General features: G+C 33.9%; 3 protein-coding genes across 3 annotated transcripts; 2 read left to right on the forward strand and 1 right to left on the reverse strand.

Annotated features, from left to right (window-relative positions):
* Positions 1 to 52: 52 nt before the first annotated feature.
* On the forward strand, positions 53 to 2,561 carry LOC125065949. The gene is made up of 2 exons (XM_047673809.1): positions 53 to 317; positions 1,963 to 2,561. The coding sequence occupies exons 1-2, from the start codon at positions 53 to 55 to the stop codon at positions 2,559 to 2,561; spliced, it is 864 nt and encodes a 287-aa protein (XP_047529765.1).
* Positions 2,562 to 2,625: 64 nt separating this feature from the next.
* LOC125065983 (zinc finger CCCH domain-containing protein 10-like) lies at positions 2,626 to 5,195 on the reverse strand. Its single transcript, XM_047673851.1, has one exon. It carries the CDS (start codon positions 4,839 to 4,841, stop codon positions 3,336 to 3,338), a length of 1,506 nt encoding a protein of 501 aa, XP_047529807.1. The 5' UTR covers positions 4,842 to 5,195; the 3' UTR covers positions 2,626 to 3,335.
* A 722-nt stretch (positions 5,196 to 5,917) lies between these two features.
* Positions 5,918 to 9,364, forward strand: LOC125065761. Its single transcript, XM_047673567.1, has 7 exons — positions 5,918 to 6,068; positions 6,138 to 6,348; positions 6,422 to 6,739; positions 7,212 to 7,317; positions 8,239 to 8,354; positions 8,505 to 8,566; positions 9,213 to 9,364. Exons 2-7 carry the CDS (start codon positions 6,163 to 6,165, stop codon positions 9,286 to 9,288), a joined length of 864 nt encoding a protein of 287 aa, XP_047529523.1. The 5' UTR covers positions 5,918 to 6,068; positions 6,138 to 6,162; the 3' UTR covers positions 9,289 to 9,364.
* The last annotated feature ends 1,963 nt before the right edge of the window (positions 9,365 to 11,327 follow it).

An 11,327-nucleotide genomic window follows, 5' to 3' on the forward strand; every position in this document is an offset into this window, starting at 1 on the left:
CACTCACTGGTTAGATTCGATACGTAAAGTTTGCTTGAACAGTTTGCTTGAAATGAAATATATAATTCTATTATTATTTATACAGAAATGTGTATCATTTGATCTCCCCAAAAGTGCTTGTAAAACAGACTTAACTATAGACAAAGATCATTATAATGTGACTAAAACTTATAATGTCGATGATGCCTATCCCACTGACGCTCATTACGATACTTACGGAAATCTATTCTTCGTCGAATATGGTCGGAACTTAAATGGTTATTATTTTAATATAAAAGTTATAAAGGACAACACAACTGAAGCTCAAAATATACCTGGTAAGTTATTCATTTTTTTTTTCACTGATAACTTTGATCATGTTAACAGTATTTCTACAGTGTCACTTCCAAGTTTCCAACTATGTTCTGATCTGCAATTGAACAATAAAAATATAGGTTTTCTGTGAAAATATTACTAGCAGATTTAAGCAAGCCCCCTGAGTCTTATCTAAGAGTACCCACCAAATTATTTTACAGCCATGCAAAACTTTGTATTACTGAATTAGGGTTTGAAAAGTTCGTCAGCTGAAAGAGTTAGGATAATTGCCTGAAAGAAACATCCTATATTCTCAAATACTCCATGTCGCGATTGTACATATGTTTTCTCATTTGAGTGCAGTAGTTTTATACTCCCAATGTCTACCATTTTCCTAACTTTATATTTAAAAAATACTGTCAATAACGAAGTTAGTCCTAAGCTTCTTTCACCAAAATATAAAGTCACGTATCGACTCTTCAATACGGAATATTTTAGAGTAGGATTCAACAACAGCGTCGGTAGCATGCGAAAGCGATACAGTATCATCCGTCGAGGATACGAAAAGGGTACCACTGGTTTTTTAGTGGGTATTTTGGTCTACTAGGGCGCGTTAGGCGTCCTGGGCACCGGCGAGTCCTTCATTATGTGGGGAAAACGTAACGAGATTCAACAGAAGCGTTGCTACCATTACGCTTTTGTTGAATCTCGCCACATAACACGTACATCCCGTGTACGCCCCCCGATGAGATAAAATGGGTACCTCTGGTTTTTAGTGGGTATTTCGGTGTAGTGGGATCTGCGGGCGCAACAGGAGTTCTCGCCACCGGCGACCACTGTTAAAATATTTTAAAAAAATTAGTGCTTAAAGATGTGATGTGCATAAACAAAATGATTTTAAAAATAAAGACTATTTTAAAAGAAGAAGAGACGATTATTTCTGGATATTTGGGTTTATGTTAACTTTATTATTATTCTCATCGCAATTTCCATAACGATATTTAGGTATACATATTTGTTTATTGAATTAATATTACATTTATAGTAACTTAGTGATAGGGTTTTTTGCAAGCCTATCTGGGTAAGAACCACCCACACGTCATAATATATTCTACCGCCAAGCAGCAATACAGAAATTATTGTGTTCCGGTTTAAAGGATGAGTGAGCCAGTGTAACACAGGCACAAGGGACATAACATCTTAGCTCCCAAGGTAGGTGACGCATTGGTGACCATCATTGCCAATTTGCCGTCCACCAACTTATATCAGAACAAAAGTACCAACTTGTTTTCAAACTACGTTCTTTTGTTTACCTAATCAAGTTAAAGTCTCAAGGTAATGAAAATAAATATAATAAATACAAGAGATGATCCATTGGTTATATTTGATATATCTTGACCGACGAACGCGGGTTAAAATGCAGTGACGGCGGAGACTTCTTGGATAAAATCCTCCACATGTTCATGACACATGACATGTTCCTTATTCAAAAGTACAATAAAATAGCGTAGTGGACTAAAATCAGATTAAGTTTAATTTATGTCGTCATCAACTCTAAATTGGAGAAAGACGCCTTTTTAAAATATATTTCATTTTTTTGCACCCTATACGATTTTTGTATCACGTTTCTTTTTAAATGAATAATAAAAATATCGTTTATTTTTACAGGTTTACCAGACGGTGAAAGTTATTCTATTGCTGTAGACAGAAAGGAGACAAAAGTATATTTTGGCACAAGTAAAGGAATTTTTGTTTACAAGTATGAATCAAATGAAGCCACATTAGTGTCCAGCCCCGATTTCAAATTAAACATGCTTTTCATCGACAAAGATGGAAATAAATACATCACTGATAGCCCTAACGACACTGAAGAATTGTATTTATTGGCAGGAGGTAAAAAAATACGTTACAGAAGCTTCGAAGCTCTAAACGAAATGGCCATTGATGAAAAGAATAATTTTTACTATATTAAAGAAGATAAACTTTTTGTACTTAAGTCTAATATCTCAAAAGCTATCTTTATAGGCAATGTGTCATATGAGGGCTTGGCACAAATATCTTTCTATGAAGAAATTATTTACGTTGCAAGTGAAACTTTATCATACATACACGAAAATGACAGCGGTCCTTTGAAATTGGTAAAAAATATTCCAGGGAAAGTCACAGCTATCGCATTTGATTGTTATGGTAATTTTATACTTGGGACTTTTGGAAAAATATTCAAGTATGAGGCCAACAACAATGAGTGCTACCACAGAAAAAGTTAGAAGAAACTTTGGAAAACATTTTTTTATATATATTTTTTTACTAAATAATAAAATAGTACTAGTGGAAATACTCCTTTTAATAATACAAAATAAATTACCTATTTTAAACTTCTAATTACATAAAACTTACAATGAAAATTCAAGCAATTTGTTTGCTTGTTACACACAAAAACCAGAAGAATTTAAAACATCAATGTGAACATATCACATTAATCACATGTCATTCAGTGTCAAATAATATGATTATTAAAAAAACTTAATAAGTCTTAAGTATCTAATTTCTTTATAGTTAGAACTCATCAAAAAACCTTAGCATAACTTACACTTACTAATACACAAAACATACCATATTTTGTTCTTTACTAAGATGTAAAGTCAATATTACGTTAAAATCTGAAATCTGTTGCCATTAACTCTTGTATATATTTTACATGTAATCTATTATTTTGTTTATGTAATACAAACAAACTAGTAAAGGATTTATCAATCTAAAATTTTAATATGGTGTGCAGTATAGTTTTTCAAATAAAATTGAGATTTTTCTCATGATGTAGAGACATGGTAAGTACAATATAATATTACAGCATGGAGATGATAGTGCAACCATTAGATAGTTCTTTACTTTTTTTTTATAATAACATGGACTTGGCTAAAAGATGTACAGCCTAGTACTAGTAGTACATATAAAATTAAACTAATGGCTGCATTATAAACTATTTAACTAATTATCTTCTAACACTTACTATAATATCTTTGAATTTCTTTTAATTTAATTTAGTGAGGCAGAATACTTTGTGAGATTATAGGAAATGTTAGGGGCTGAGCTTGTGAATTAGGCAAAGCCATAGGTTGACTAGTGCTAGAAATTGTTATCTGTTGAGTGGATGTTTGGTGAACCAATTGTGGTGCTGCAGATCCTAACTGTTGCTGTGCTGATTGCTGAGCAGCCAACTGTTGTGATTGCTGTGCTAGTTGTTGAGCAGATTGCTGGGCCGCAGCAAGGTGTTGAGCTGACTGAGCCAAGTGTTGTGCGGATTGCTGTGCAGCTAAATGTTGTGCTGACTGCTGTGCGGCAAGATGTTGAGCTGATTGTTGAGCCGCAGCTAAATGCTGCACTGATTGCTGGGCTGCATATTGGGAGGCTTGATGTTGAGAAGCTAGCTGTGGTTGCAGAGCTGATGTTTGAACTAATTGGCGAACTGCAGTTTGAGGGCCATTACTCATTAGTTGTTGAGTTGGTGGTGCTAATGTTAGCTGCGCTGGAGTCACAGCTACCACAGTCTGACCACCACCCATTAGTGTACCAGAATCACTAACTTGCATGAGTTGTTGAGCTCCAGCACTTGTAACAATTAAAGCTCCTGAATTCCCAACCAATTGCTGAGTAGTACTAACTGTTAGTATTTGAGGAGCAGGTGTCAACAACTGAGCTTGAGATGCTGCTGGACCTAGAGCCAAATTTGGTGTTGCTGCAGTGGGTACAAGTGGTAAAGCTCCGGCAAGACTAACAACTGGTGTCACACTAACTGTTGCCAGAGACACTGGTGCTGATGTTCCATGTCTTGATGTTATCACACAAGGTTGATCAGTCCTCACAGATGCAGTTTGTTCTAGTAATAATTCATTCATTGAAGTCAATTGGACATTTTTTTCTGTCAAATCTGCCACTTTCTTTAATAAAACACTAATGTTATCATGTAATAGTTTAACTTTATGGTCTAAAACTTCACAATTACCACACATACTAGTTGTAGACAATGTTTGTGTATCCAAAGCAGTTTCTTCATATGTGAATCTTCGTAACTTAGCCTCGGGTGGTGAGTTATCATCTCTCATGTGATGTTGATTTCTAGTGTAAATTGATGGCTGAAAATTACGCTTGTTAGTCATTTCATTACAGGATACATCCCTTACATGAATATATTTGCAGTCTTGTTTCGAACAAACTCCATGAATAAAAGCCTGACATATTATAGCAGTGTTTCGAGGGTCACGTGGAAATATTCCAGTAGCATAGAAATGTTCCTCGTCTTGTGCAGTACTGTGCAAAAATTTACAGTTAGGTCGAAAACAGCCTTTGTTTTGATAATCGTGACAAAATCGAAATAGTTCCTTTAAGCAAGACTTCGGTGGTATTTCATGTATAAATCGACAACTCTCTCGTGGACAGCATCCTCTAATGAAATCTCTGCAAAAGCTGCTAGCTGATGGAAACAAATTATCAGTATCTTCTAAAGAGTTCATTGTAATTACTGGAATTGTTAAACCTTTACCGATCATGGTTTTGTCGTATTAATGTAAGTCAATACTTATATCCTCCAAAGGTTCTACAAATTTTACTGACATAATATGTAGCCTTCCTGTTCATACCTTAAAAGCCATATAATTTTGGAAAAGTAATTATTTTGTTAATTTATACAGTCGTATTGGATGTCTGCATTATTTTCATATCAACAACATTAAATATATATTTATAAGGCATACATGCAATAGAACACTCAACCACACGAAAACATTTCACTAAAAAAATATTCGGAGACTTAATTCATAGTTAGTAATCTATCTTTTTAACTATACAAACATAGAATAATTCTATTGCCAAAAATTTTCGTGATTACACGGAAACAGGCTACAATTTTTTATAACAGAACACAGATTAACAACAGAAATTACAGAAATTCTTTATGGTACTTTCATAGTACTTTTCGTTCATCAAAATTGGCAATAATTATATAATTCAATGGATCATAATGCTAAATAAGCTTTTGAAATGGCTTTTATAATTGGACAGTAGACAAGCAAGGGATTCATATAGCGCTGCAAGTGTGCGTACCTTAGCTTAGTTTCTCATTTTACAAAGATAATTGTTTGCCAAGCCATTTTGGCGCAGATATTAATTATTACTAAGCGGTACCGCATTTCGGAGGGTAAGAGCAATAAAACGCACCCTGACTCAGTGAAGGTTTGCGTTATTGCAATATATAAGCCAAGTGGCAACAAATTCGCGATGTATTCGCTGATCGCTTGAACACATATTACAGTCAGAGCGCTGTCGATAAATTGGTCCAAAATCAGTATAAAAAGGTTTTGTTGCCATGAACTTCATTTCCATATTTCTTAAATACGACAAGATTGCTCGCTAAATGTAAATAGGAACAATGACCCAACGTAACCCTTATGGCGAATTTGTCCTTTAATGTGGCGGTTGTATATTAATGACATCTTTTGCAGTTTCATTTTGATGATAAAACGTATTTAAAAAAAATAGCTGTTGTCAATTGTCATTTCATATTTGACTTTATTGGTAAAAGGCAACTGGCAACATTTAACTCTATAAATAATAATTAAACAAAATGGCGTCTTGACGTAGAAAAACTTTTCTTAACTATTGTTGATACTTAAAATAATTTGTGTTTCTTGCTAATTTTAATTAAGTATGAAAAGTAATAAATAAATGATCGAGTTATAAAGCATAAAATAAATGGCCTGTTAATTTAGTATAATGAGGTAATTAATATTACACGTTTTATTGTTGGTTATTTAGTTTGTATTGTAAACAAAATATTTGTTTTTCAGGTAGTGCTAGTACAAAATATAAAAAATGTTTAAACAACAGATATCGCCAAGGAGCGTTCATCCTTACCAAACTACTGTTGTTCCGCGTAGTGAAAAACAATTTGCATCGGCCACACAACAAAGAGCAAAATATCCTTGGGCGGAAGATATTAACACGCCGGTTTGTCAAGTTGTAGCTACTGATAGTTCAACCTCTGAAAATGCCTACCATGTAAGTTTTATCACGTAAATAGTTTTGCAAACAATTATTTGTACATTTTAATTTATTTTTCTTTCCATTACAGGTTCCCCAATATTACCAAAGTACTCGAAGGGACTATGGTCCTCCGTCGCCTGTTTACCAAACACCATATGCTACCGGAACATGGCGTAATTATAAAAAAAGTGAAAACCTTCCTGTAAAAGTTATGCCGTCCAGTACTTATTCATTTCCTCCTTGTGCTTCTGCATTTTCACTGCCTCTCTGTGACATGGAGCATGCAAGAACTGTAAATCGTTCTCCTGCTCCGACAGTGCCATCAGTTAGCCCTGAGGTTCCTATTATTGGTGCTTGTGGTGGCCACTGCCCAGGATTTGAATATGTGTGCTATTATATATTACAGGTAAATATTTACACAATAGTGCTAAATTTGTTACAACAATATATCATATTTAAATGAATTTAATAGAACTCAATATATATGTGAACTTAACCAATATAGCAAGTCTTTTAGTTTCAAGCTTAAAATTGTTTTAAATGGATATGGTAACATTGTTGATGCAATTTTTATATAATAATGCTTAAGCTTTCTCCGAATATATTATATCCATATATTTAAAAAAAGTTATATGGCCAACTCCTTATAAAACATTGATCACAAGATGATGATGAGTTTATAGATAAGGGTACCACTGAATTTTCATATGCTTAATTTGTTTAAATCAAAGAGAAAGTAGGTCTTACCTCAGCGATATGACATTTACAAGCAGTTATTGACCTTCAATTTTATAAAAATATTCTGCTGAGAAATGATAGTCAACATTATTATTATTTATTTTATTATTATGAATAATAAAATTTTCCCTTTTTTCCAGGTGATATTTGTAGTAGGCGTATTAACTGGAATCTCTTTATGTATTGCTGGGATTGTGTTGAGGCGGACTAATCGTAATGGTGATTTAGGTGTCTTAGTTTATATAGGTAAGTGACTCGATCTTTTTTTTGATAACATTTAAAAAGGAATACTTATAAGATCGCTATGATGTCTGCCTGTTGGAGTATCTGTTTGTTTGTTTGTCCATCAAACAAACAAACAGATACACCAACATATTCGGGAAGGAGCAAAGATGTGAAGTTGAAATTAATACCATACATCGAGGACCTTGCAGCTGTGATAAAAAAAATCCTCTAAGTCTACATTTAAAAGATATATACATACACTAGGAAAGAAGAAGAATTAGAATCTATTGAGTATATTTTGTTGACCTAGCGTCAAAAAATTTGACAAAAAGCAACATCTTTTAGCACAAGTATAGGAAAAAATTTGAAAACCATAAATTTATTGGTTCAGTGTCTATTTGTCTATAGAAAGAAAAAAATTAAGAATATATTTTTTAAGAAATAACTAAAAAATCTGTGATTTGCCTAAAACTTAAAAGTATATTTTAAGTATGTCAATTAGTATTGTTTATTGTGAACCTTCAGTTAGGAGCCGAGATGGCCCAGTGGTTAGAACGCGTGCATCTTAACCGATGATTTCGGGTTCAAACCCAGACAGGCACCACTGAATTTTCATGTGCTTAATTTGTGTTTATAATTCATCTCGTGCTCGGCGGTGAAAGAAAACATCGTGAGGAAACCTGCATGTGTCTAATTTCAACAAAATTCTGCCACATGTGTATTCCCCCAAACCGCATTGGAGCAGCGTGGTGGAATATGGTCCAAACTTTCTCCTTAAAGGGAGAGGAGGCCTTTATCCCAGCAGTGGGAGCAATGCGAAAATTTACAGGTTGCTAATGCTAATGCTAATAAAAAAATGAACCTTCAGTGCGCGAGTCCGACTTGCACTTGCCGATTTATTTTTAATAATGGTTAAAATTGTAACAAAATGTTATCTTTTAGGATGCCTTTCATCGTGTGTATGTGGTGTTCTTCTTGGTGTCCAGTGTTGTGTCCGTCGTGAGATCAGACAAAGGAAATTGCGTGCCAATTTGCATATTCCTATGCAATCTCTGCAGGTACTGACCTACTTTTATATATAATCAATAGGAAGAATTTATATCATATTAAGATTTTACAGTGTTTTAAGTAAATAAAAATTAATTGATTGCAGATTTGTTGATTTAAAGTCTTCAATAATGTGATAATGTACTTTGAACTTGTTTCAGGAGGTCCCAGTCCAAGCTTGCCCATTACTACCGTCTACATTACCTCATAGTCAAGTATATAGGTGAAATACTTTATATATTTATATTTTGAACTTTTATTTTCATATCATATTCAGCAATACCTAGTATTGTCTTCCAGTTTGAACTACTAGGTTGGTAGGGCATTGGCAATTAAATCAATGTTTAATATGGTGTTTGGGCTTTGTGCTAGCCCGACTGGGTAGGTACCACCCATTCATCAGATATTCTACCGCTAAACAGCAGTACCTGGGGTTGTTGTGTTCCAATTTGAAGGGTGAGTGAGGCAGTGTAACCACAGGCACAAGGGACTTAAAATCTTAGTTCCCAAGGTTAGTAGCACATTGGCGATGTAAGGAATGGTTAATATTTCTTACAGCACCAGTGTCTATGTCCGGTGGTTACCACTCACCGTCGTAAGCTCGTCCGCCTACATATATATAAAAAAAATTATATTAAATATATATTTCTTACAGCACCAGTGTCTATAGGCACTTACCAATACTGATATAGTTGGACCAATTGCTGCACCACTAACCAAAACACTAAAATTACCAAGCAGATTTGTTAAGTGAGACTAATGAAAGTTTTTGTCTGTATATAACTCAATAGTATTCTAGGTTCATTTTACATTTTATTAAAATTGTATGTATTGAATTTATGCAATATGTTTTCATTTTTCATTCTCAGACCAACCACTGCCAATGTGTACCCCGAAGAAGACATAATTGGTGTTCCTTGGTGGCGCCGAACTACTAGAGACTGATTAGATTTAAGTATATTTACAAATCAAATACTTTTGTATCATTAGTGCTATTATTTAAAATAAAATAATATTGCTTTATAAAACATTTTAGTTTTATTTTCTGATCTAGTATGTTGGTTACTATTGGGTTTAACATTGTACAGAATTAATCATAAAAATCCGTTGTCACCGAAATATAATATAATGGCGTCACACTGAATGACTAGGTGGAATTGGACATGATGACTTTCACTATGTTTAAAAATATATTTCATCAATAATAATAATATAATCTCATCATCAATAATTAATAGTACAAGAGGCCGAGGTGCTTCTGAAAGTTGATGTAAAGAATGCTTTTAAATCCTTAGTTAGCCTTGCTTAACGAAGTCTTCTCTAATTTGCCTGAAATTTACCCTTACGTTTGGCAATGTTATAGTTCACCTTCGAAATTATTTTTTGGCGAAGACAATTCTTTCTAACGTAGGCGTTTTTTTAGCTTAGGTATCCATAACTGCATTTCATATTTAAAATCTAAATTAAATATTTGGTACCTAGATGATGGAACTATTGGAGGTAAAGTAGTTGATGTATTTGAAGATTTAATTAAAATTAAAGAACAATTTGTTAGTCGGTCTTAAATTGAATTTTTCAAAATATTAATTTTTTTTACGGAAAGTTTAATTCCCAAAATTATTAGTTCGGCAACGTATATATTTAATAAAATTGCACCTAACATAAAGAAATATTTATAAAGATAGGTACATTTGCCTCCTTGGTGCACCACTATTTGATGAAGGCCTATATAGCGCCTATTCTTAATGATAAAATTGAAATATTTTCGGACAATGTTGACAGATTGGGCATTTTAAATTCTCATATAGCATATACCATCTTAAAACATTGCCTTTTTTTTTTCGAAAATATAATGTACATTCTACGCGCGAGCCCAATCTGGAAATATCCTAGTCCTACCCTAGTAATAGTTGGTAACAATCAAATCGATGTCATCCTTATAAAAACTTTAGAAAAAAATCTAAATTTATCTCTTGATGAGTATTCTTGGACTCAAGCTACATTTCTCACTCCATTTGGTGGCATCGGCGTGAGGAAAATTTCAAGTGTTGCCCTTCCGGCCTTTCTTTCTTCTCTACATAGCATTTCAGACCTTTGTTCACAAATTTTAAAATCAAAATCAGTCAAAATCATAATATTTATGTCTGATTTTGATATTTTATGTCTGAGGCGATAGAGACCTGGCAGGTAAAGTGCCCTAATGATGATATCCCTAAGGAAGTTACAAAACAAAAACTTTCGGATTCGCCATTGGTCCACGTTACACTACACAGTTTGACACAATATTTAACAAGTGTCCAAAACCGTGACAGGCTTCTATCAGCTTTATTAACTAAAGAGTCAAGTCACTGGCTGAATTAATTACCCTCTAAAAATCTTGGGACACTTTTAGATAATGGATGTTTCCGCATATCAATTTGGTCACTGACTGGGAACACTGCTGTGCTCTAAGCACAGATGCCCGTGTGGAAAGGAGGTGGACTCTTACGGTTTATATGGTCTCTTTTGCCCAAGGAGTTCAGGCAGGCTTTTCCGCCACGGTTCTCTTAATGACATAATAAAAAGGGCTCTTGCCACCATCGACGTTCCTGCTCTTACTAAGCCCCTCGTGGAATTAGTCGTGATGATGGTAAGAGACCTGATGGATTAAATTCCCTGGGAACGAGGACGGGCCCGATTCAACAGGGAAATGCTGCTAGCATTCTTGCCAACATTCCACGCGGTCAAGATTAATACAGTAACTGTTTTTTATTCATATTTGTATATATTTAAGCACTTAATGTTATCAATTCTTATGTTAAAAAATTTATCATCTTTATAGTACAAATAAAATTGTACTACTAACTCACTAAATACTACTATTATACATTCAATATACGTACGAACCACCTGTTTAATATATATATACATATTAATCACTACTGGGCTATAGCCTTGTGAAGGCTGAGATTTAAAGAGTTGTATTCTTTGTTTTAAACTTTATA

Source organism: Vanessa atalanta, chromosome 8, assembly GCF_905147765.1.
Source record: "Vanessa atalanta chromosome 8, ilVanAtal1.2, whole genome shotgun sequence".
Taxonomy (NCBI): Eukaryota; Metazoa; Arthropoda; class Insecta; order Lepidoptera; family Nymphalidae; genus Vanessa; species Vanessa atalanta.

Bases quoted from the DNA above. Each gene is read 5' to 3' on its own strand.
- LOC125065949 (XM_047673809.1), top strand. From the start codon at position 53: ATGAAATATATAATTCTATTATTATTTATACAGAAATGTGTATCATTT. The intron at 318-1,962 runs GTAAGTTATTCA...TTATTTTTACAG, and splicing joins TGAAGCTCAAAATATACCTG to GTTTACCAGACGGTGAAAGT.
- LOC125065983 (XM_047673851.1), bottom strand. From the start codon at position 4,841: ATGATCGGTAAAGGTTTAACAATTCCAGTAATTACAATGAACTCTTTA.
- LOC125065761 (XM_047673567.1), top strand. From the start codon at position 6,163: ATGTTTAAACAACAGATATCGCCAAGGAGCGTTCATCCTTACCAAACT. The intron at 6,740-7,211 runs GTAAATATTTAC...CCTTTTTTCCAG, and splicing joins TGTGCTATTATATATTACAG to GTGATATTTGTAGTAGGCGT. The intron at 7,318-8,238 runs GTAAGTGACTCG...GTTATCTTTTAG, and splicing joins AGGTGTCTTAGTTTATATAG to GATGCCTTTCATCGTGTGTA.